Here is a 27,290-nt window from a genome sequence, read left to right as displayed (position 1 = left end):
AAAGTTTCTATTTTCACAAGTATATAGATTAACCTATATCCACAGTTTTGAATGGTCTATTCGATCTCTGTTACATCTTGAGAAATTTTGAAGTATCCCACTTGAGTTCTTTCTAATCAGTTCCTTTAATCATAATTTTTAGAATTGTATTGGTGAAGGAATTTATCCGTTCCGTTTCTCCTTGCTGGAATTCTACCATGGACCTCGATGGAGTGTAAGTGCCTTATCGCATTTCCTGGTAGTATCTGACGGACCTGAAAATTCCTCACTCAAATCAATCCTAAATAGACTATATTTCTAGAATTTGGAAATATTCCCTATTATCATCATAACTTGAACTTTCGTTCGATTTCCTACTTTTGGAAAGTCTCCTCTGTTAGTGGCAAAATATCTAAATGTAATATAAATACATATATTTTTTCAATAAACCTAGGCTCCGATACCATTTTCAAGCCATGGGACTAAATCTACGAGAAATCAAACTTTAGGGGGCTAAAATGATATTTTCAAAAGATAGGGCATGACATTAAAATTATCAATTCAAAAACTAAGGTACTAAAATTGCAACTTTCGTAAATTACGGTATCAATTTTACCATGTCTTCAATTGTGTGGTACTAAATTAAATTACTTTAAAAAGTATAGTATCTGAATCGCAATGTGGCCTATAGTAAGATACCAATTTTACATTTATCCCAGTGTAAGAAATACCGCATAATATTTCAATCTTCCGCACTTCCATCAACTTTTACCCCCCTTTCTGTGGTTACTTAAAAAAGATATGCTAAGTTAGTGTGAAGTTGGTACATTTGAGGAAAATTGAAGATCATAGTCTTTTATTGAAGATCATAGTCTTCTTTTTCTATCTTTTAGTTATATTTTTTGGGATGGTTGAAGATCTTGTAGTCCCTCAAGCAAAGAGTTCACGAAAGAAAAATGGAGGGGTGATGCTTGCCAAAAGGCCAAACGGTGGTAAAGGATCTTCCATTATATATCCACATCACATGCTGATATCACATCCACATATATATTTTATGTAATCTCACTTTTACATTATAATGTAATAATATTTTTAAAATTTAAAGAACACATATTAATTATTCATTGGTGTGATGGTGAAAATGTGACAGAAGAATCTGAGAGACTTGATCGTCCAACTGTGACTTTAAGAAATATTGGAGAAATTAAGGAAACAGTAAGCATAGCTGTTACCTGGTATTCATTTCTGCTTCATGTTCAATATATAAATATCAAAATACATAACACATTCTTTTAACATCACTTGTGGTATCTATTGAAGCGATTTTTCCCTTCCCCAAAAATTAGAAAGAGAAACTTGCAATGACTAGGCTTACAGCAATGAAGATGATGTAAAGGCTAACAAGGCAGAATCCCCAGAATCGAGGAACTCGAAACCTGCACCAAGTTACGACCAACAAAGATCCCATCAAGCTCAGAAGCAAAAACACAAACGCAACGACAATACTTGTGTGGAAATGAAGTTGATAAGCTTCAGGGAAGACATCAGCAGTCTGTATCACTAGAGCTGTTCCGAGTCCAAAAAGCATGTTGAACATTGGCCCAGCAAAGCAGCCAGCCATGGCCATGGCGGGCTGCCCGGCTTTAGCAACTGCTACATCGGCAACAAGATCCCCGACTGAGTTTCCCCATGCAAGCACCGTCAATCCAAGAAGTGCTGAAGGCAAGTGCAAAAGCACGCCAAGAGCTGCAAGGCAGTTTAGCAGTTCACCGGCTACGGTTGAAATCCAGAACACACTCATGACAAATGCAATGATCACTGCAGGGATTTGTTCGTGCTTAGGTGGTTCTTTTTCCACTATGTAATGAAGAATAGCTAAAGAGCAGCTTCCACAGAGTACTACCAACCAAAGTGGAAAGTGGGCGTTTGGAAGAAGAAAAATGATGGGATGGTCTAGAGGCATAAATGATTTACAGGAGTATAAGAGGGCAAGTGGACAAAGTGCAATGTTGGCAGAACGATAAAATCTGCTCCATTCAGATGGCGAAGTTTCAGGGACAGTGAGTTTTAGAAGAATTGAGACTGGAACTTTCCATGTTCGCGATATCTGCAGGAAAGAAAGAGTATATGATCAATACTTAAATGATAAAAAAATATTCAGGATAAATCTCCTACACCACTTCAAATGTTCCTGCATTATACATTTACCTATTATGCATACAAATAAAAGCTCCACATTACAATTTTTGAAATAATTAAAATTAGCTTGAGATATCATCGATGTGAATCATATGTGTGCGTGTGCACCCTTGATTTACCAATCAAATTAGAATATAGGTTACTATCATTCCATGTGAGATATGTTGGATCTTATATAGACTGTAATTGAAACATTGTCCTACAAGACTGCTACGAGAAAACACCATAAAATTTGCAAAATATTGCAGTAGCACTTTCCTTGCTGCAGATTTGCCAATATCTGGAGGCATAAAAGGACAGAATTTGCCTTGCCTCATCGCATCTGAGAGAGATAAGTACTTTCTTTCATTGACTTTAGTTAATCTGTTTATTCAATTTTTCAAGACTCAGAAAGGTCAATATCTCGGTTCAAGACCTTTATATTCACACCCTTACGAGAAAATGGGATTGAGACTCAAACCCAGCAGTTGGCAAATGATGAAGGTGGAGACACACACACAAACAAAAGAAATGCAGAAATATCTAGGTATCTGCGTTGATCTCACATCATATATGTTCAAGAATGAAAATGCACCATCTCAGAACTGTACCACAAAATTGGATGAAGAGTTCCTTCAAGGTATATTCTCCATAATCCATTAGTTACTAGGATTTTCAGAACACTCTTCTTGTAAAAGATGTGTGATGGACAAGAATATGAACATAGTTGGACTATGCTATTTCAACACAAAGTCATACGATAAAGCAAAACCATAAATCTTCTTTTTCAATAACTGTAAACCAAATATGACAAACAACTCATGTTTCTGGTGATTGATGACTAAGGATTTCTACTAGGCATGGCCATTGAGACAATCCTTTTACCTAAGGCCTAATATGGTCAAGCGAAAGAAAAATTAGCAGAAGCTAACAATGATCAAAAGAAAACATTAAGGAAAAATAATTATTCTTTCTTTCTACTTATTCATATGATGCACAATGGAGTATGACTATTAAACTATCAGAATTATATTAATGATGACGCGAAAAGAAGTATGAAATGTTGTCGCACACATGAACAAGCTGAGGCAGAAATTTGGAGCTACTGGTGTATGAGCTTGACATACCTAGAAGTCTTAGCCCTAAAGCTTGAAGGAAGAAATATTGTTTTCCTTTCAACTTATTTCATCAAAAAAGTATCTTAACTTAACTACCACAGATACTTGGTACATTTCTTTTCTTCAGGAAAGAAGCAAAACAAAATCTACGGTAACAACTAATATAACTTCCTGGGAAACTGTCCTTCATTCCTTTTAAGCATCACCACCCGGACCATTTAAGCAGCCTCTTGATCATTCCTTTTATGTGTTTGAAGTAATAAATATCCTTACTAGTAAATTATGATCATAATTCATGTATAACATCCTTTCCAGTTGACTTTGCACTGGTTAAAGAAACAAGAGCAAGTAGGCACATATCCCAGGCAGGATTGTTGACGAGTTAAAGCAAACTTAATGGTCAGGTTCCAGTGGATAATTGTGGCCGTCACATTGCAAATGAAAACTTGAGAGCAGCAATAGCAGGAACATCGATTTATACCATGAATTGCTAATGAACAAGGGGTTTACCACAATAAAATGCTAGTGTACAAAGAAAAGCATTCATGATTGTCTTCCTTGGAGATAATATAATCTCTTCCAAAATATGTCTTGTAATAGTAACAGTGAAAAGTGAAAACTTGCGCAGGTTTACACAGAATGCATCTAAAGCATTTAGCAAAAATAATATGCAAGTCCCAGCAAGTCATATAAAGCTAATTGTGCCAGACTGCCAGGTCAACATAGGCATCTTTCCAAGTGAAGTGATTCATAGGGATTATCCGGATCTTCTCCACCCAGACCCCAAAATAAGGCTACGATATCATGAAAGCTAAATGTGCTGGTGGTCTCTTATTAGTTGTCTATGAACTAGTGGCCTATAACTAGAGCAACACTTAAATTATATGACAGAAGACTGTAGATCTGTTCTTTCAACACCAACAAACCCACAATCCAATAGACCATTGAAGTGAAAGTTTATAAGAACGTGCAGAAAGCCAATCCAGCATATACTCAATTTCCCAGACAGATGACAGATTGAACTGCACAAAACTAGGTCTCAGGCACCTAACGCAAATGCCAAGCTTGTCATTGCACGATAGATCAAATGAATGAAAGTTAGCTAATATCTTCTATCAGTTCTTTCAAGTTATATAACTAAACCGTCTTGTATCTTATGCGCTCTTTTGACTGATGGGGGTTATGAATCAAATGATTGCACAATTCTTTTCCTTTTGTAATCATTGGTGAAGATATAAATTAAGGACAACTAACTAAAGTATTAATAGGATTATAGGACAAGAGCATAAAATGTTAAATTATGAGAGACACATGCCACGAGCCACAGGTCTCCACTCTAAGATCTTGCAGTTTATCTTGACAATATAATCATAGAAAGTATCTGTAATCGATGGACATATGTAATTTCAGACATTCTGTAATGTAATCAGGAAAAATCACTTGCTCCATCGACAAATTAGAGATGTAAAACTTCCATTGGTATAAGGAAACAATATTCTAATCGTGGTCATACTTTCACTTCTAGGAGACTGAAAAAACATCACTTTGCTGAATGCATACAAGAATAATATCATAAGCAAGGTTTAAGGGTCTATGAATAAGGGTACAAGCAAATATTGGACACAAAATCTTCAGATATTAATGTACAAGTTCCCAAAACCTCAAAAGCAAATATGATCAGGAAATATGAACTTGAATATGCTACCATAAGCTTCTCTTAAAATCACCAATATACAAAGGAAATAAAGATTAGAATGAATAGACAGCATACCTTTCCAAATGCTTTCCAGAGCCCAAAACTTGGTTTCGTTTCAACTTCCAACCTGCCTGATATTTCCCCATTTTCACAATCCATCTCTAGTCCTTTTTGCACCCCTTTTTCCCAGTTCTCAACCAAACCCACCTCTCCACCACCACCAGAACTTTTACCCTTCTCTCCACTAATACCATTATATCCCAAATCCATAGAGAACACAATCCCAACAAAGAAAATGTAGAAACCAACAAAACCAACAGCTTGCCACAAGAAAATCTCTGCACTCAAGTAAACGTAGAACAGAAACAACGCAGCAGTCAAGTAAAACAAAACATCCCTGACGAAAGGCGCAGGGTCGACGGCAAAAGGCGCAGCATAAATGGCGACAAAACCGACAACAAAAGCAGAGACAAAAGTCCCAGCTGAAAGAATCGCACCAAATCCAGTTCTAGGCTGTCCGCCTCTAACAGCAGCCACTGAAGCAAACACATCGGGAGCCCCATTACCGAGAGCTAAAAGCGTGACCGCACCCATCGAAGGAGAGAGCTTCAAGTGGGTGGATAGCTTGGTCACAACCACAGAGAAGCGATCTTGGGCGGTTTTGACTAAGATGTAGAACTGAAAGAGGAGAATCAGGGTGAGAAAAGGGACGGACAGAAACGGGTTGCCGCCAAAGAGGCAGAAATGGAAAGAGGAGTAGTTGAAGAGGCCATCGGAGGAGGTGAGGTTGGAGGGCGAGCATCTGGGGATGGGGGAGATGAGGAGGGACCTGTGGGGGAAGAGTGGAGATTCTGAAGGGCAGTGTGGAGCAGGGGAAATAGAAGGGAAAGGGAGGAGGAGGAAGAAGAGGAGGGTGGCGACGAGAATGAGTGAGATTACAGTGATCTTGAGGACTCTGCTGCAAGCAATGTCGGAGACGATGAAGTTGAAGGCCATGCCATTCCCAATCACCACTAATCAGAGGGCTCTTCTGCTTTGACGGCTTTTGCTTTCCGCCAGCAGCACAGCTCTTGTCCATTATTCTATTTGTTTTGAGTTAGTTTTTTCACTTGTTTTCTCTAGCATTTCTTCTATTTATTTCTTTTTCTCATTTTGGATTTCTTTCTTTTCTTTTCGTTTTTAATGAATCCGTCGTAATTATATGAAATGATTCTCAAAATCATCTAAAGTACCGGCAAAAAAATATGGAGAAATGAATTTATTGATTAAAAAAAAAGTAGTAAATACATTCTTAACTAAAGATAATATCTTCATTTTCTCGTTCTAAACGTCGATTCAATGGTTTAAAATTTATTTTTAGATGGGAATGTGTAATCTACTCTAAATTTGTGAAGAAGATACAGGAGTGTTTGCGCGAGTTTTAATAAAGCATTTTTTAGCTCTATTTCCAAAAAAATACTTTTGAGATATTTGGAATTTTAGCTTTTACTTTTGAAACTGCTTAAAAAAACACTTTTAGGCCCGTGCTTCTAACTGTTTTGACTTTTTTTTTTATATAAATTTAACTTCACTTTTTTACTAGTTTACCCTGATTAAAATAATCTTAATTCAACTTTACCATTTTTAGTTTATTTTTAAGATTTCATACTTAAAGTTGATATTAAAATCTTTAAATAATTCTAATAATTTAACAATAATTAAATTTATATTTTCACATATTAAATATTTTATAATTTTATATCTTATTTTCTATATTATATAATAATATTATCTTTTATCATTAAAAACTATAAATTAACTGGCTATGATTAATTAATAAAATAATTTCTTTTGGCATTCATACAAGTTTAGTTGTTGTGTATGAATCAATAATTATATTATTTAATTAGTGAAAGCATAATTAAATACTATATTTTCACATATTAAATATTTTATAATTTTATATCTTATTTTCTATATTATATAATAATATTATCTTTTATCATTAAAAACTATAAATTAACTGGCTATGATTAATTAATAAAATAATTTCTTTTGGCATTCATACAAGTTTAGTTGTTGTGTATGAATCAATAATTATATTATTTAATTAGTGAAAGCATTATTGAATTAAATACTGACTTTTTCTATTAATATTTTAAAAAGTTAAATATGAAGTATACTAATCGGAATAAAATTTAATTTTTTTTTAAAATAATTATTATTAACAAATAACAAATGCAAATATAAATAAAAATAATATCTTTTTACTAAATGAGGACAAAATGGTCTTTGATCAATTAAGTTTTTTATAGAAATGAATTTTTTCAAACACTACCCAATTTAGCTTTTGTCTGTTTTTTACTTTTTTTACAAATAGTACCCACTTTTGATTCTACTATATCTTTTAACTTATTATACAAAAATCACTTTTCTAAAATTAAAAATTTTCGCAAACACTCCCTACATGTTGGATCCAGTACTTCATTGTGACAGAGGGTTTGGGACTTAGGTCCTTTAATTTGTTGTGACTATTCTCTTGTGAAGTAGTGTGGATGAATGATTTTTGTGGAATGTTTTATGTGTCCACTTATGAGAGGTGAAGTCCACTTTTTATAGGCGTGAGTAGGATTTTAGGTAGCTTGGGCTCACTTCTATTCGGTTAAATACCATGGGCTTCAACGTGAATTAATCGTTTGATGAACTGTATCTGTACATGTATCAGGCTTAAATTTAGTCAATCCAAAATAAAATAAATAATTTTTTATTTATTCTGGATTTCCCACAAAAATACATGAGACTGAGATTAAGTATGGTCTTACGAATTTATTGTTCTAAAAATACGAAAAGTCTAAATTTATTATGAACTTTTAGGGAAAAAAATGCAAAATTAGTCTTGTAACTAGGGGGATGACCTTTAGGTCTCGTAACTTTGAGACTGGCAATTTTGTCTTGTAAAGTCCAAAAAGGTCACAATTTTAGTCCTTCGAGTGAATATGGTCGAATTGTTGACGATTTACTCTTTTAGAGCTTTAAAATGAACATTTTAGTCTATGTTCACTATATTTTGTATTTTAATGCATATGGTTGCACATGCTCTCACAGAACGGTATCAGAGCTTAGGTTTATAAAAAAAAAGTATTTGTTTATATTACATTTAGATTTTTTCACAACTAATGGAGGATACTTTCAAAATTATGGAATCGAACGAAAGTTCGAGTTACAATAACAACAGAAAATATTTCCAAATCCTGAAAATACAGAGAAGGAGTTTTCTTATGAAAATGCTTGAAAAATTTGACAACAAGGATTTACTCGAGTATTCTCATGCCAAAAGAAAAAGAGGAATAGTTGTGAAATTACCAGGTCCGACAAACACTACCAGGTTATGCCATGAGGCACTTACACTCTACCGAAATTCATGGTAGAGTACCAACCAGGAGAAATAAAGCGGGTATAGTTCTAAAAACCTACATTTTAATAATAATGATTAGATGAACTGATTGAAAAGAACTCGAACCGGACACCTTCAAAATCTCTGAAGATTTAAGGAGATTCAAAAGACCGTTCAGAACTATGGGCATAGGTTAATTTATTTACCTATAAAAATAGATCTTTTGAGCCAAGAGATAGATGAGATTCTTAAGATCCCCCCAAAATCTGTACAAGAATCTTACAGATCTGAAAATCGAAGTCACAGATCTAAAGAGAAGCCAAAGGAACACCCTTGAAACATCCAAATCTCACCAAGAGCGTATCAGGGACGCCTTTGAACCAGTACCTCTTCTACACCAGAAGGGAAAGACAACACAGATTCCAAAGCCAAAGATGAGATACGATTTAATCCTTAAAACCATCAAATCCATAAATTAATGGAGGTATCAAGGACGGATCTATTAAATCTACAGGAGTTAGCGAAATCATTTTCCCAACTTGGGATTGTAGATTTGGTCAACGTTCAAACCAATGAGATCACTCCATCACTACCACCATCGGAGAAGTACCGGTTCAAATGATCCTTCTTCGAATCATGTAATGAGAGAAAATATGAATTTCCCCACCAACACTACCTCGACGTTCGTTGGAACCAGATTAGGAGAAAATCTAATATGGATCCCCAAGAAAAATGCTAGAAAATACACTTTGAACAAGGACAATGCTCCAGCCCTTGCATCCGTATGGCACTATACTCATCTTGGATGTCATCGAGAAGTTTATAGATGAATGAGTTGCAGCCATGAAGATAGTAGCAACCACATTGAAACTCAACTAGGAGAACTTCATATGACTATTAAAGTTAAGCTTGGAGGGTTTCGTGAAGGTCAAATGGGATAATGCCCCTGAAGACTCCAAAGCAAGCATCTTAGCGGGAGAGTCCAAAAGTGCAATTGCTGAAGCGCTATGAAGGTTTATCAAGATACATTTGATTAGAGATGGATATTTCCAAGGAAACAGAGCTGAAAATGCTAGAGAGTATTCACAAGCTCTTTTGGGCCTCGAACTAAGGAATATTTGTGCAACAGATGAATATATCTATTGGTTTTGCAAATATTTCTTTCAAATTGGAGTAGCAACAGAAATAGTTGCCCCTATGTTCTTTGTAAAGATTTGTAAAGAATCATGCATCAAGACTCTAACCTCAGCCTATGCGATGGATTAGGATTGGAGGAATAGGTAGAGTCCTCAATCAAATAGAGTTGAACGAGAGAAAGCATCACATAATCTACAAAGTAAGTTCAGTTGAATTTGCTATCTCTATGGAACTTATTGGTAATGTGATGGAACTGCAACTTACTCCTAAGGAAAAAATTCGTGAAGAATTAAGTAAACCTAGAGAAGAAGTAGTTGTTACTATGAGTGGATCCACATATAAACTATTGAAGTAGTAATAAAAGCAACTTTTAAAGATAAAATTGATTCAAAAACACATTTATCTAATAGATAAAAATATCAATAACTTAAGAGATGAATTCCTTGAAACAATGATAGAACATCTGTATGCAGGCAAATTAATGTTTAATATTCACCCTAGGTTCGCATACAACCTAGCTGACCAAGATTCCAGTCGTGTCTTGACCCTTCATCAGGATTTTAAGAAAAGAGGTCTTATGAAAGAATAAAATAGAACTTATTCTATAACATATAGAATAGCTTACGTCCTTCCCAATAAGCATAATTCTGATTTTTTTCTAGGAAAATGTATATCGAGATTCCTAGAATTTTCAAGAAATTTGCTAAGGTACTGATACTAGATCCAATTAGGATACCTAGAATATGGGGTGTTGATATCGTAATAAAGGATCACTCAATTTTAGATCGAACACTGAGCTCCAGAACTAAGTTTAGTAGTAGGATGTCCTTTTTAGAGAACAGGATTACAGGCTACAAAGAAAAAGATAAGAAGTTGTTAAAAGCTTTAACTCCTCTGCCAATTAGTCATAATATAAAACTTAGATGCCCTGAAGGCTGGAAACAACTTCAAATTATATTTGACCTTACTGAAAAGAAAATTATTTTCCATGTGATAACTTATATCATTTGCAGCAACCTATTATTGGTAAATACGAAGGCATGCCAGAAATAGCAGGCCATGAGATCATGGTTGCAGGATGAGAAAATGAAAGTATGGCTTCGGGGTTAAGTTTCCTCGAAAATCATGAACCACGGGGAAGAAAAGGTAAAAAAATAGAATTTAGTTTAGATGGTTTTACTATAAGAATTGAATGACTAGTCTCTTTTCTATATACATATCCATAAGTATGTATATGAGCAATATAAGTCTGAATATTTTACAGCTTATATTGCTTATAGCAACTGATTTTCTGGTAATAAACCATGGTGAAATAAAACAGATAAACCCAAGTTAGTAATAAACTATCAAGGTATTAATAAAATATTAGAATTTTATGGTTATGACATTTCGAATAGAGAACACTTAATTGATTGCATTAAAGGTGCGAAAGTGCTTTCTAAATTCGGTTGCAAATTTTGAGTTTTATCAGATTAAGATGGAGGGTGAGTCAAAAAAATATACTGCATTTTCCATACCTCAGGGACAAATATCTGAAATGTGCTTCCCATGGGACTTGCTAATGCACCCCAAATATTTCGAAGAAAAATTGATAATCTTTTTAAAGACAATCTTGAATTTATGTTCGTCTACATAGACGACATTCTGATTGCATTTAAAAATATGAAATAACATATTAGACATCTTGAAGTATTTTTTGATATATGTCATAAAGCTTTGGAACCCCAGCCCCTTTCCCCATCGATCGACATAGTTTTGACCAAGCCACCCAATGTACCCTTTTCTCACCCTAATATCAACCACCATTGATTCGAGATCCTTCAACAGGTAATTCGGTAATCTGAAATAAAACATTGCATAAGTAGGCAAAGATTGGAGTACCAATTTAATCAACAAAGTTTTCCCTGCTTGTCACGGTAATTTTGCATTCCAACCATTAGTCCTACTCCAAAAATGATCCCGAATATTTTGAAATAACGCACTTTTGGACCACCCTGCAATAGCTGGCAAACTAAGACAACGATCGTGACTACCAACCAGCTTAACACCCACTCGGTTCACCAATCACACCTTCACCTCCTCCCCACACCACCATTTTCTACCATGCTTGATTTAGAAAAGTTTACCCCTTGCCTCGATGCTCGTGCATATATGGCTAATATTCATGTACCGTATTAACTTGAACCTTGGCCTCACAGAACACCAAAGTATTATTAGCAAACAACAAATGTGATATACTCGGTGTATGAGCATTAATGCGCACCCCTTTAAGTGAGCCTCGCTCCTCCATATCTTGCAACATACATGAAAAAAACCTAGACACAGAACAAAAATGTATAAGGGGATATGGATCTCTTTGGCAGATGCCTCCTTCTTGCGTAAAATTACATAATGGAGAACTGTGTCATCGAGTATGAAACAAAAGTAACTAACAACATAATCATACTCACAAAATGACTCTCAAAACCTAGTCTAAGAAGGAAAGACTTACGAACTCGCTGGTTACAATCGATTTGGGCCACCACATCTATCCGGCTCGTGCTGTCTCTAATGCCTATCGCCTATTGCACCAAGTGATTTAGGACCCCGATAGCCAATGTTAGACACATGACACTCTACCAAGACCCTCTTAAAATCATTGAACTGCCACAACGGATGAGCCGCCCCTGCCTTCTCATGTTGAAATAGAATCTTGTTGAAGTCCCTGCACACAACCATAGGGAGCTTGATTGCTTGCTTGGAGCAGCTAATTTCTCCCAGGCTTGCTTTCGTTTACTCATCTCTGGTTCCTAGTAAAACCCCATGAACCTCCAATCAACCAACCTATCAGCAGAGAAGAGGTCCACATCAATGTGATAAGCAGAAAATGATAGTAAGTGCACTATTGCATCCTTTTTCCATAACAAGAAGCCCCCCGCCCCCAATCGCCCAATAGCTGAAACACACACACCAAACATATCAAACTATTTTCGAATCACTTCCAATCTTTGACTGTAGGACTATATTCTCGGATAATCTCCCCGAGTTTGCAAGCCGTCGAGGTTGTCCCTAATCCTGTATAGTTCCAAGCGATGACCCTCATGACTCTCGGCGGGACTGCATATCAGTTGCCACTGTTTCTATAGAATCGAAACACTCCGACTCCCTATCAAGTAACATCGCTTAGCTGAACCCTCCATACCTGATAGACCCCCTTGGCGCTTGAGAGACCTACGGCCGCACGCCACCTTTCGATCCTTTGCCTCTCCATCATCAGCCTCAAGCATTAACTCTCCCTATCATGAACAAAATTGGAACAGAGATCAATTCACCCCCCATCATTCTAGAACTTCTAGTCGGACTCAAATGCAATGAAGACTGCTCAGGGGAGATTCCAACAGCTCGATGTCGCTCTGGACTGGATGGAGAAGATATGGGTTGGTTGTGTTATGTATGGGTTGGGCTGGGTAGAATAGGAATAGGCTGGATGGGATGTGTACGAGTTAGGCTACTCAAAATAGGAACCGGTTGGGGATTAGAGTTTTCAGTTAAATGAGTTTGATTATGGGCTATATGGTTAGAGTTAGGCTGCAAAGTCAAGGAAATTAATATTTTACCCATAGCAAAGTGTTAGTCAAATATTTATCAATAGGAATATGTTATTAACTTAATATTTGCTTTCCTATATAAAGGCTTGTAATCTTGAAATTGAAGCATATGGATGAATGGATGAAAACATTTGTAGTAAAAAATCTCTACAATATATCAATAATTTTTCCTTCTCAAGATCTTCTTCCAAATGCCCAACGTATTTGTGGTATCAGAGCCACCTTTGGTTCTGATTACTCCATTTTATCTCTATGGAATATCATCAAGCAACCAAGAGTTTGCATTCACATATTCTCAACAAGGGATTCCCATCTTTGTTGGCCAAGACTAAGAATTATGGAGTGTTCTTATGAAGACCCAATTCGTGTCACATGAACTTTTGAACATTGTCCAAGAGGGATTTACTTCTCATACTTTAGAGGAAGTAGCCACATTTAGAAATGCACAAAAAAGAATAGCATAAAGATAACAAGACAAAGGATGCAAAAACCTTATCCTTTATGCACCAAGAAGTGAGTCGATCAATTCTTCTTCGTAAAGAGGCATGGAAAATTTTTAAACATCAATTTAGAGGACATGAGAAGTTGATTATAATCAAGCCATGAAACTTATGGCAAAATTTTGACAATCTATCCATGAATGACTCGGAGAATGTGCAAGAATTTGTTTCTAGAGTTTCCTTCTTGGTAAATCAAAGGCTTCGGAGACACTTTAGAAGAGAAGAAAATCATTGAGAAATTCTACGTTGCTTACTGATGAACTTTTGACGAACTCATGGGTTCCCTTCAACCCCATGAAAAAAGGATGCGCAGAACGATAGCTCAAGACTTGTAGCAAGCTTTTAAAAAAAGAGTAAATATTTCACAAAAACAGGAAAAACAGGACAATCACTTGTAGGATGAAAAAATATATTTGGACAATCATGTCGAAGAGGTCGTGGGAGACACTAAAATTGTCATGGTCAAGGTCAAGGAGGACGAAGCACTACTAACTCGAGAGGATCTACTAAGACCTAAATTCTTAATTATTGCCTTATTTGCCGAAAAAATGGCCACGACACGGACATGTGTTGGAATAAATTCAAAAAGTGCATAAATACAAATCACTCTCAATGAGATTGTTGGTACTAAGAAAATCGTAAAGAAAAAGATGTCAACTTCACCGAAAAGGAAGAAGGAGACTAGGTATTCTATTCATGCTTAAATTCTCAACAATTTTAGAATATCTAGTATGTGGACAGCGGAACATTCACACATCCAAAAATACAGATATGTTTGTACATCTCGATGAATCTTATTCATCAGAAATAAAATTTTGGAAATAGCAAAACTCTCAAGATCAGTGAAAAATGAGCTATTACAGTCCAAAAAAAAAAAAAGGAGGCAAGACTAATATCATCAAAGATGTATTTTATGTACCAAAATTTACTCAAAATTTGTTGAGTATGGGGCAACTGTTGAAGAAAGATTACAAGGTAGAGTTCGATAATGATATTTGCATCATTATTGATAAACAAAGGAAACATAGAGTTGCAAAAGTAAAGATGAATCAGAACAAAGTTTTCCCTTTCAATTTACAAGGATCTCATAAAGTTGCTTTGCAGAATACTATGGATGGAGATCATAATTTTTGGCATTTGAGATACGGACATTTGAGCTACAAAAGTTTAAGTTTGTTGAAAAGAAAGAATATGGTATTTGGGGTTTCAAATGTTCCAGATCAAGAGAGGTCTTGTGAAGGATGCATTTTCGGGAAAAGGCATTGCATACCATTTTTGAAGATATCATATAAAGCCAAAGTCCCTCTTGAGATGATGCATGTTGATATTTGTGGACCAACATAAACCCCATCTTTCAATGGTTACAGGTATTTTATCTTATTTTTTGATGATTACACTAGGATGATATGGGTGTATTTTAAATCAAAATTAAAAAGTATTTTCTAAATTTTTGGAGTCAAGACACTAGATGAAAATGAGTCAGGAATAAGGATAAAATCTCCATACTGATCGCGGAAGAGAATTTATTGGAAAGACCATTAATGGATTTGCAAACAAAAAGAAATCCAGAGGCAATTGATGGTTCAATATACCCCAGAACAAAATAGTGTCACGGAGAGGAAAAATCGCACTATTGTGGAAATGACTAAAAGCATGATGGCAGGCAGGCAAGGGGCTCCCAAAATATTTTTGGGCAGAAGCAGTGAGTACATCAGTATATATTTTGAATCGATCACCAATAAAGGTGGTTCCAAATAAGATTCTGTATGAGGCATGGCATCAAAGAAAACCTTAGATATATTATTCTAAAGTTTTTGGTTGCATTGCTTATTCTCATATTCCATCTCAACAAAGGGAACAATTTGATGAAAAAGGCTAGAAACTTATCCTTGTTGGATATAGTGATGTTTGGAAAATCTGATTTTTATTGTAGATGTTGTACGATTACAGTTGAAGTTGTTTTCTGGAGCAATGAAAATCTTTGGTTGATAGTGCAACTTATGAAAATGTTGGTGCAGTGAAAAGATGCTTTCATTTTGTACTCTCAAACTGACATTTCTTTTGGCAAATAGTCTTACTTTACTCCATTCTTGGATTTGATTAAATGGTGACTATTCTCTGTCAAATAAACTGCTATATTTGTGCTGAAAATTTTTTTCGTTTAACATTGCTATTTTCTGCTGTAAATTTTCAAGTATATAATTGTTATTTTCGGAATTATTTTGCTTAGTGCAAGATATGTTACAATAATAAATCCTCTAAGTGCATTTGTTAAATATTGTTACTAATCCCTCACCTCGCTGACCCTTGAGGTCGTGGGTATCTGGTCGAGATTTGACTTGGGAATCCTTGGTTTTCTCGCTTCGTGAATACTATGTGCAATTTGTCGATATGTACATTATTATTGAAATATTAATGCTTAGTGCATTAAGAATGGTCCTTTGTGGATGTTGTGTTCATGTTTATAATTAGTGCTCCTAAGTGTTTTTTAGCCCGTGTGTCGTTAGCTTAGGTGGCTAATTTTTTTAAAAATGAGCCTATGTGGATGTTTAATTATAACCTTAGTGGTTGTATGATTGTGCCTTATTGGCTATATGTGTGTGCCTAAGTGGCTAATTGAGTCTTTGTGAAATATGCCTAAGTGGCTGGTTGAACCTATGTGGTTGTGTGTCTTTGTAACATTGCCTTGGTGGCGGTTTTAGCCTATGTGGTTGTGTGATTCGTGCCTAGGTGGCTTGTCGAACCTGTGGCTAGTTGTACCTAAGTGGCTTGTAAATGCCTAAGTGACTAGTTGAGTTCTTTGTGTGCATTGATGGTTTGGATTAGCCTAAATGGTTGAATGAGCCATAAATGGTTGTTTGATTTAGCCTTGGTGGCTAGTTGAATCTTTTGGATTGTGCCTCGATGACAATATGCTATAGCTTGGTTTTTTACATGAAAATTAACTTAGTGTTAATTATTGTAAATTGTTAAAAATGCTTAGTACTAATTACTAAGTGAGCTATGTGCTATACTTTGTTATATCATGTTACTAATATTTCTTTTGCAGGTAAAAGTTCTCGATTATGATGAATGCCAAATCCGCTTAATCCCCTTGGGGCTAGCTCCTTTTTTGGTCTTGATCCAAGGTGGAGCATATTGGAAAATTAATGGCCTATGACCAAATAAGGTAGGCCCAAAAATATACCTACCTGGAAGGCTCAAGGCCTAGCTACTTTGACCCACTCACTTAACCCAAGCCCAAAACCCACAACCATGAACCCGACCCGCCCGACCCGATTGGCATTACCAATTAAATGTATTTTACCCTACTTGATTTCTACCACTTTCCTTCTTCTTCCTCAAACAACACCGTCCCCTCTCCTCTCTCTCTTCTTCATTTCGTGCGGTTTTTTCATGGATGTTGGGACTTCATCCACCGCCATTTTTCCTTGGCACTTGCAACTGTAGCCACCTTAAGTAAGTGGTCGATTCATGGTTGTTAGAGCTTAGTGCGTACAAAGAAACTGATCTCTTCTTCTCCTTGTCCGAGATCTTAAGGTTCTTTGTGAACTTGGTTGTGAGCCTTTGTGAAATATCTCTGTGAAAAAGGGCTAAGTCCCTAAAGCCTTTGAGCAACCGTGGGTGTATTTTAGGCCGCTGATCTTCGTGATCGTGAGAAAAGTTAAAATACGGATCTAGCTCTCTGAGCCTCGTGCGTTCGTTTTTGTATTGTTTTATTATTTAGTGTATGAATTTGTAATTTGTAATCCGCCTTGTAATTTTAAGGGTAAGAAACCCATTGACTCTGTAACAGTAAATAGGCCTCCACCCAACACGTTATTATGATTTTGAAATTATTGTTAAAACTTAATTCATAGCAAATGGCCATTTTCTTATTTATTACTTTCTTAATGTTTTTTACTGAAAATATTTCATTTTTCTTTAGTTTATTAATTATGTAATTTTGACAATAATTATCTGAGCTTTTTCTTATTTGATATAATTTTTGAATTCTAAAGCTTTCTTTCTTTCTTTTTCTTTTTTTTTAATGTAGTTAGTGTTAAATTTTTGACTAAATTTTAACTCCATAACAAATAAAGAGAGAGACGAGCACATGTCCTGGTACGTTCAATTTTTGCTTATATTAACTGCTCTTTTAATATTTTTTTATTGTTAATTAGCTTTTTAGCTTATCAATTAATTTTGTGATATTATATTTATTATTGAGATAATTTTCTATTTTATATCATTTTTTTTAATTTCTAAACTGTTTTGTTATTATGCATTTGTAGTTGTGGTAAAAACATTGACCCAAATACCATACTCTATAGCCAATGAAAGAAAAAAAAAAAAAGGTGAGAAGATCACAAATTCTGGTATATATATATATATATATATATGTTGAACTTTTGATTCCAATGGTTTTTTAGTTGTTTAATTATTTTGAGGAAAAATTTTAACTCATTATATTCGACAATTTTATTTTTTTGATTAATTTTTTATATTTATATCAAATAATAATACTTTGTTATATATGTACCACTTTGGTGATAAATTATTTGATAAGTTTTGTAAAATTGGCCTTTTCTTTTTACTTTTAAAAATAATTCATGAAAAGTTAGCATATTATAATTTTATGATTGAAATATGTGTAAAGTAATATTATATAATAAAGAATATAGTATTGATATACAAATTTGTTACATAGATAGTAGTATAAAACTATTATTTTATTAAAAAATAATTTATGTTACATCCAACAACTAGGAAAGTCAATAAGACATTATAATTAATCAAAATTTTATTTTATTGGACGTATCTCTTTATTCCTATTTTGATGACTTTAATTTTTATTAAATTTAGAAAAAAATTAAATTTTTATTGTTGATCTAATTCAAAATAAATTGTTGACTAATTTTCACATAATTTAAATTTTTTCATAAAATATAATTTTAGCTATAGTTAAATTAAATCCGTGCATAGCATGGGGTACACGCTAGTTACTCATACCACAGGGGAGGTGCTTGCATTTTTCTCATTAAATTTTTATTTCGAACACATATTTTGAGTTAATAGATATTGAAAAAAAGACCAAAAATATTTCGGAAACATTGCAAAAAAAAAATTACAAAAATTAGAAAAACATACATAATAGTCATAAAAATAAAGTTTAAGCATATTACCTTTGTCTTTTTAATGTAAGCATATATACTTTAATTTTGGCTCATTTATGCCAACTAAATTAATTTATTTTTATGAAGTATAATTATATATTTGGAATTGTTATTTGATAGTTGCTACTAAAACTAAATAACAATATAGTATTTATCTTTTTTAACTATGTATCATAAAATCAATTTATCACATTGATACATATGCATATAATAGTAATTACTAATTTAGCGTAAATATTAAATTAATTATCACTAAATCCAATAGTTATGTGTGGCACAATATTATATATTTGTAAATCAAAGTATGCATTAGATGTTTATGTTTTTGTTTTCGGTTTACAATGAAAAATATGTATAGCGTTTTGATTCGTTTTTGGGAGTGTTTTATTGTGTTTTGTGAAGATAGAAAGAGAAAAACAACGATAAATAAGTTTTTGTTGGAGATAGTGTATATATTTGGATTTAGTTTTGAAGATAATTTAAAATAAATGTTGTATGTTTGATGCTGTGTTTTGAAAGACAAAAATCACTGTTCATTATCAAAATCATGTATCTTTTTATATATATCAATATATATGTATGTATATATATAAATATTGTATGTTTAATATTATCCCTATGTTTGGATTCGGTTTTGGGCCATCTCTGAGATGGCCCAAAACCGATTTAATGTTTGGCTTTACAAATTTATCCGGTTTTTGTCTGATTTTGAGGCATTTTGTAATAGTGAGTCCCATTTAACAAACATATTTTTTTTATCAGACGGGCCCACTGCTCTTGGAGGAGGGGATTTTAGTGGGGCCCCCATGATGTGGATTGCACCCCTTTTGAATTGTATCTTCCAACCCATTTCATTATTATTATTATTATAATTAATTAACAAGTACAATAGTACTACAATTGGTGTTATTATTTATGTGGATTTTCAAATTATAAAAAATTGAAGGATGCATTAGAGGGTTGATATACATGTTAGATGTATAATATTTTTTTCGGTGAGATTTATATTTGATTTTTAAATACAAATATATTTTATTTTAACTACTTAATATTTTGTACGTAATATTTTTTACATCATTGGAATAATTAAAAATTTAAAAAAATAAAAAATAATATAACAATCTTACGCGGTTAATTCATATATTACATTATTTGAATAATATATTTAAATTTATCACCTCGAACAGAACGTCTAACAAAAAATATTGTTAATCCATTACTAGAGTGCATTTAATTATTTATAAAAGTGTATTTACATAAATTATTATTTTTCATTTCCATACATATATAATTAGAAAATAATATTTATTTTAATCCACTCACAACTAAATAAATTATATACATTTTTATACATATATATATATATAAATATATATAAAAAAGAGACATGATTTGACAACATACAGTACTTTTTGTCTCCCCACTACCCAACATCAAACATATCATACTTATTTTATATTATCTCCAAAAATAAATCCAAACATACACACTATCTCTAACTTATTTTTATTTATCTTTATTTTTCTCTCTCTATCTCCACAAAATACCCAAAAACAAGTTAAAAACAAAACCAAACAGAATGTATATTTTTTTAGGTAAAAATTACTGTTCATTAAAAATAATATATCTTTTCTATTATATTTAAATATCAGTATATATATATATATATTATATTGAAAACTCAAAAATTAAAAAAAAAACATAGTTTAGGTGTAAAAAAAAAAGACAAACATTGAGTGTGTTTTGGTCATAGTAATGTATTTTTAATTTCGTATAATTTTTCATGTGAAAAATGAGAATATATTTGAGTTAATCAATAAAATTGTGTTTTATATTAAAATTGTTGTTTGTTAAATTAATATATTTTTAATAAAAATAAGTATAAAGAAATATATTTTTAATTAATTACAGTTTCAAGAATTAAAAGTTAAAAATGAAAACATAAATAAACATCATAAGGATCCATTAATAGTTCTGAAATCCTGTGCGCCTCGTTGGATGAGACCAGTTTTGCAGTTTCCCATGTTTCGCAGCATCAGACTATTAGGACATAATTAAAATCAAATTTTCTTAAAATTTTGTATAATTATAAATAGGGTAAATATTATTTTTGGTCCCTTTAAATATGCTACTTATTTAGATTTTTCTCCTCAATAAATTTAGTCCTTCAAATTTAAAATTCGATCAATTTTGATCCTTCCGTTAAATTTCATTAAATTTAACGAATTTATTAAAAAAAAAAAAAAACCCTATAAATGGGCAAGTTGGTAGTCTCACCACTACACCAAATTTACTTTTAATTGTTTTGCTAAATGACATATTACTTATTCGATAAATTAAAAGAATATTAAAAAAATCTCGAAGTCAATCATAATAATAACCATATCAAATTCCAAAAAATTCCTATATATCTAACCAATCAAAATAACATAAATTAAAAATACATAAAAAAAGACATAAAATTTATAAATAAATACATAAAATCATGTAATCAAATACATCAAAACAGTCTAAAAAATATTCTAAACATCAATTAAATTAAAAAATATGTTCCATCACAACAAGAATATTTATTACTTGAGGGACCAAAAGTGATATTTACCCTTATAAGTATCATTTTTATTATTTGAAGAATTATTAATACTCTATTATTGTAACAATCATCTAATATTAAGCCAAAATTTGAGCCCGTTTCGTTGTGATTTCACTCACCTTATTTTCACTTTTCACTATTTGGAGAAAGAGAATTTTATTTCGTGAATCAATTTTCATTGAGATGCCATTTCTATTTTATATACAAATCTTTTGAATTTATGGTCCACATGCATTGGTCATTCAAACTAATTCGCAAAGTTGTTATGTCTTATTTTGTCAGCCATGTCTTTTCTTGTCATACTCTTCAAATCAATTAAGTCTTGGTTTCTCTCTCAAAATGAATTTTTATGGAAGACTCAACCAAAACCAGTTCGCCTCCTCCATCCTCCTCCTCAGACTTGTCTGCACGTCCGACATACGACCCCCTTTTCACCGGCGTCGAGTCCTGTGGCTCGAATGAGAATATCTTTTGCCAAAAGAGAAAGCTCGGCACTCCAGATAAGGTGAGCTCTGCATACTACATACAATCTCATTATTGTGGGTGTTCTTCGCTCCTCGACATGAAGAATAGTATAGTGTTGGTGAGCTCGTCTTTTGTTGATGATAGTTTGTCATTGGTTTTTCTAACTTGCTGCTATAATTTCTGTACTTTATCTGATTCTCGCACTACTAAATGGAAATTCTGTCACCGGGACTATTTCTGCTTGCTTTCTGAATACATTTCATCTCTAAAGAGGGTATTTATGTTTTTTTTTTTATTGAAAATAATGGAAATGGTCATGAACTGTTGGCGGGGAGGGAGGGAATTGGGTCATTGGGGACGGAGGAAATTTACTGATAGGTTTGTTCTGAAAGTCAGTGAGAATTTTGAGGCTTTGCACTTTGGGTGTATTGATGTGAAGTGAGCTGTATAAATTTAATTTAGGGTTAAATTCATTTTGACCTGCGGTTATATAACAAAATATAAAAAATTTCCCTATTAAATTATATATGGAGGAGGTTTTTTTAACTTTATTTTATATCATAGGGGGGTATTTGATACTTTAATTTTCATAAGGGATTTTCTAAACATTTCTATTATCACAGAGGGGGTCTCTGGATTTTTCTCATTTAATTTATTTCATAGATATTGGTTATAGATTCATGGTGATTATATGACCTCCACCATGATTATAAGGGGTTTTCTGAACATTTCTATTATCACAGAGGGGGTCTCTAGATTTTTCTCATTTAATTTATTTCATAGATATTGATTATGGATTCATGGTGATTATATGACCCCCACCATGAAAAAGATGGTATTTTTGAAATGCTTCAATGAAATGGAGGATAGGCAAGGGAGAGAAAATTAATTTTGAACTTTTTTCTGTCAAAATTTGTTACTCCAATCAAATTTCACTGACAAAAATAATAAAAAAAAACGATTATCAAAATAAACTTATATTAGTTAACTTAATGTATCAATGTAGTGCATAGTTTGTAGCCAAGAGAAAAAATGAACAAAAATTTTCGTATTTTTTGCCAAATTCATATTTTCAAGTTAACAAAAATAGTAAAATGTTTTATAAGATATTAAAATGAGTCTAAGGGGCAATGTCAACTAGTAAGCAGGGATATTGACAGTGGAGTGTTGCAAAGATTTTAACAAAAATTGCACCATGAGAGAAGGCACAGTCCCACAAATTTCTTTAATAAATTTGGGCTTCTGAAGCCTCTTTGATTATATTATGTTACATACCCACAATGAGGAAAAAAGATAAAATGCAAACTCTTAACAACAGTTTTTGAGTCTTGCCCGTTCTGCTTAGCCTAAGTTTCTGTATCTATTGAGATTGAAGAAAATCCTCTCTTCTGCAAAACACCCTTTTCCAGCAAACTTTTTCTTGCTATGCACAATATTTTATTCAGTGAATGTTTAGATGATCTCAGCTGTTGACACGTTGATTGTCTATCTTGAAAATCTTGGAATATTCTTCTGAAGAAATGTTTAGCTCTTACAATTAAATGCTATTTAGATTTCTTGTTGCTTGTTTCCATTATTTGTTGTAACTCTATTCATTATTCGATGGTAATTGCAGTTTATGGAGAATATCCTATTAATACTTTAGATATTCAGTAACATACGTTGTGATTTTAACATGATAGATGAGTCGAAAGGGGAAGGAGCCATACGCTACGTCTTCGGAGTCAAGTTCACGAATTGATGATGCTTGCTGGGATCTTCCACAGCTCTCTTTGTTCATTGAAGTGATGTATGACCATTACAAAAAAGGACAACTTATCTCATCTACATTTAGTGAGCAAATTTGGCGTGAAATCCGTATTGAGCTGTATGAACGTAATAGAACACAGTACACCATTGCGCAACTTAATAGTAAAGCTAACAGGCTTCGAATGCTTTGGAGTAAGTTTTATGATTTGGTATACAAACGGACTGGTTTTGGTTGGGATCCAACTACATACACTGTGACTGCCAGTGATGATCATTGGGCTGAATGGGTAGCGGTAATTGTACATTTCTCATTTTATTTTCAAACATATTTTCATCATTTCTTGTCATATGTTAATGAAGTATCAACGATTGTGCAGGCTAATCCGAGAGAGTCTGGCTTGAGAAAGAAGGGTCTTCCTCATTTTAATTTATGTACTGAGATGTTCTCTGCTTCTGTAGCCACAGGCAATGTTGCCCGTTCCTCTGCCATGCCTCCTTTCGATAACAATGATGATGATGAAGTTGATGTAAGCTATCCTACAGTGGATCCTGGTAATCCATTCTCATCCGCGGCTGTGAAATATCCAAGAGCATCAAGGGGAGTGCAACTAAAAGGAGGGCAAAGTGATCATTCAAATAGAATTGATACTTGCATTGATGCCATAACAGCTCGCTGCAAAGCCAAAACTCGGAAGTTGGCAAGAATTTCCAACGACAATATTAAAGATTGCATGCTTGCACTTTCTAAAATGGAGGGACTACCACGGAAATTGTTCTTTGCAGCGCAAGATCAGTTTCTGTTGAAGGTAAGGCGTCAAATGTTCCTTCTGATGAGTGATGTGGACAAACGTGCTTGGGTTGAGAGACTCGGCAAATAACTTTTTTATTTCTATGTGTTGACTGCTTAACCCCCAAGTGAGAATAGTTTATGCATGTTTTGACCTTAAAACATGTTTTATTTTAATATTTTACTAGTAACAATGATCACTTCCTAACTTTATAAGGATTTACCTTGTAATGTTACATGAATTGCGCTAGTTTGATGTTAGTTCCTTTTTTTTAATTTATTTAAATAATAGATTATAACGTTGCTAATGATTTGTTTGAGTTTTGTTTTTAAATAAAGTATTTGAATAATTGATGGACTACCATCAATTTAAGTAAATGATAGTAGAATTTTATGACAAAGAAAACTTTACCAGAATTCTTTTCTTAAATTACAATAAGCCAAATCAGGTAAAAAAACTTATATATATTTGCTTTTGGCATAAATATTTTAAGAACGTTGACCAATTCTGTGACAAATAGTGTGACAAACACATTCTAGTAAAAAAAATTTTATACACAATAAAAATGATCATTTTCGTTAAATTTATTTTTATAAACAGAAATAATATTAATTTATTATTTTATTAAGTTCATTTTTATACACACTAAAAATGATCATTTTCGTTAAATTTAATTTTTATAAACAGAAATAATATTAATTTATCATTTTATTTAAATTCATTTTTATATACTAAAAATGATAATTTTCGTTAAATTTATTTTTATAAATAGAAATAATATTAATTTATTATATTATTAAATTCATTTTTATACACTATAATTTCGTGTAAACAAAGATTATTATTTATGGATGTAAATGTAAGGTCCGTCTAAAATAGAAAAACTATCATTAACTGCACTAACTTGCTAGGCGAAATAAAGTCAAACCCATGCATGAACTAGTGAATATGTAGGTCAGGCTAAAGATATGCAAAATCCAATTTGTTTGGCAAAGTTTTTTTGTTAATAATAACATAACTATTTTTTATAAAATATTTATAGCACTATGTCGCCAACCCTTTTTCTTATCAAATAATGGTTGTTGATGCACAAACCCCCAAGTGGTAGAATAGTAGGTGACTTTCAATTAATGCATATTTGCGTTATAAAGGTATTTCACCAATTCCTTTGAGCCGAGATAGAGGGATGGATGAATCAAGCGGCAACACTACCTCGTCTCTTCCTTCGAGGACCAACTCTCCTCATGATACCGAATTATCATGGACCACTCGTTCTAACGATGGAGATGAAGAGACAGATTCTTCGGATATGCCTTCTGATGAGGAAAAATATTATGAAGTGTTATGCCCTTCATATATTCGGACAAAACAACCACAACATATTTCTTCTCTACAAGGTTCTGATTGGGTGGGCGAGCTTATATCAGGACACCCAGATCGAATCTTCAATATGTTACAGATGAAGAGAGAAACATTCCAAAATTTATGCTCATTCCTACAAGAAAGAGGTGTTCTATTAGAGTCAGAATGGTCGCGTGTCTCTGTTATGGACTCAGAGCAAATGAAACGTGTTTCCGGGCTCTGAATCTTCTTGCATCGAAACTAATTTGTTCTACAAATTTCAATTATATTTATCCTAGAATCCAATACATTCGAAATTTGTTTCCCTATTTTAAGGTTATGTAGAATGCATTCATTTAGTTGATATTCCGCTAATTTTCCTTCCCGTAACATTTCTAATTAATTCTTTATTAGGCTTTTATCTGGGCAATTGATGGCACACTTATTCCAACAAGTGTTCCAGTACACTTGCAAAATGCGTACCATTCAAGACACAGTGAAATCTCACATAATGTTATGGTTGTTTGCGATTTTGACCTAATGTTTACATATGTCATGACTGGATGGGAGGGTAGCACAAATGATGCCCGTGTGTTCATGGATTGTCTCAACAATGATCAAAATTTTTCTTGGCCACCAAATGGTACTAAAATTACATTTGTCAAATATTTAAACCCTTATGTAAAGTATATATATAAATTTATGAAAATTTATGTATATTTTTATGTAGATTTATGTATAATACAAAAAATAACTCGAAGTACATGAATATATATAATGATTCATACAACATTTTATATAATTCTTTATTTTATTTGGATACACTTATGTAAAGTATATATATAAGTTTATGAAAAATTTTGTATATTTTATTTATATTTATATATAATACAAAAATTACTCGAAGTACATGAATATATATAATGATTCATACAAAATTTTAAATAAATGGATATTTTTTGCATGGCAAATGAACATGTTCCGAAATAAAGTCGTATAACGCAAATGCCATTATTAGGTTTGTAAATGCCCATTTTTCGGAGGTGTTTGTATAAAATTATTCTTTTTAATAAGAGTGAAATTATTTAATCACATCTACTACCCAAAAAGAGCCTCTCAGTTAAAAATGTGTTTTAGCACCGAGTAGATTAAACATTTTTGAGATGTAAGCAAATAAAATAAACGATAACCATTACACCATAAAACGATAACCATTATATGCCATAACACTTACACCATGCTTTCTTACAGTCCACCCTTCATACAAAAAATGCAATCAAGCAAACATAAACACATGCAACTTGTTGGTAATGTTGTCACATTACTAGCAAAAAGAACTACAGTTCAGGACAACCACTGTCGCATTACAGAAAAATTTCCATCATCAGCTTTCACTTGGTGCCTCATCAGGAGCCGAGGATTTTGGCGAGCTTCCGCCGTCGTGCTTGGGAGAAGAGACTGGAGTAGGTAGAGGATTCGCGAGAGCAGAGTCAGCATCAGTGTTAGAACCATAGAGATCTTTGAAAAGTGCACCTAATGACGAAGAGTCGTCTAAGCTATCCGAAACATGCACGCACATGGAATCGAAAATGATAGTTACAGGCTTATTGCATGGGGGGGGGGGGGGAAT

At 33.2% G+C, this 27,290-nt stretch overlaps 2 protein-coding genes across 2 annotated transcripts; one reads left to right on the top strand and one right to left on the bottom strand.

Annotated features, from left to right (window-relative positions):
- LOC105172332 (cation/calcium exchanger 5) lies at positions 1,175 to 6,061 on the bottom strand. Its single transcript, XM_011093714.2, has 2 exons — positions 5,047 to 6,061; positions 1,175 to 2,086 (listed from the first exon to the last, which is right to left on the bottom strand). The coding sequence occupies exons 1-2, from the start codon at positions 5,965 to 5,967 to the stop codon at positions 1,322 to 1,324; spliced, it is 1,686 nt and encodes a 561-aa protein (XP_011092016.1). The 5' UTR covers positions 5,968 to 6,061; the 3' UTR covers positions 1,175 to 1,321.
- LOC105172773 (L10-interacting MYB domain-containing protein-like) lies at positions 21,643 to 24,560 on the top strand. The gene is made up of 3 exons (XM_011094350.2): positions 21,643 to 21,822; positions 23,465 to 23,824; positions 23,909 to 24,560. The coding sequence occupies exons 1-3, from the start codon at positions 21,667 to 21,669 to the stop codon at positions 24,407 to 24,409; spliced, it is 1,017 nt and encodes a 338-aa protein (XP_011092652.2). The 5' UTR covers positions 21,643 to 21,666; the 3' UTR covers positions 24,410 to 24,560.

Source organism: Sesamum indicum, linkage group LG10, assembly GCF_000512975.1.
Source record: "Sesamum indicum cultivar Zhongzhi No. 13 linkage group LG10, S_indicum_v1.0, whole genome shotgun sequence".
Lineage (NCBI taxonomy): Eukaryota > Viridiplantae > Streptophyta > Magnoliopsida > Lamiales > Pedaliaceae > Sesamum > Sesamum indicum.
The sequence above is the reverse complement of the archived record's forward strand: the minus strand, read 5'-3'. Positions and strand labels throughout refer to the sequence as shown.

Bases quoted from the DNA above. Each gene is read 5' to 3' on its own strand.
- LOC105172773 (XM_011094350.2), top strand. From the start codon at position 21,667: ATGGAAGACTCAACCAAAACCAGTTCGCCTCCTCCATCCTCCTCCTCA. The intron at 21,823-23,464 runs GTGAGCTCTGCA...TTAACATGATAG, and splicing joins AGCTCGGCACTCCAGATAAG to ATGAGTCGAAAGGGGAAGGA. The intron at 23,825-23,908 runs GTAATTGTACAT...ACGATTGTGCAG, and splicing joins ATTGGGCTGAATGGGTAGCG to GCTAATCCGAGAGAGTCTGG.
- LOC105172332 (XM_011093714.2), bottom strand. From the start codon at position 5,967: ATGGCCTTCAACTTCATCGTCTCCGACATTGCTTGCAGCAGAGTCCTC. The intron at 2,087-5,046 runs GTATGCTGTCTA...TCTTTCCTGCAG, and splicing joins TCTGGAAAGCATTTGGAAAG to ATATCGCGAACATGGAAAGT.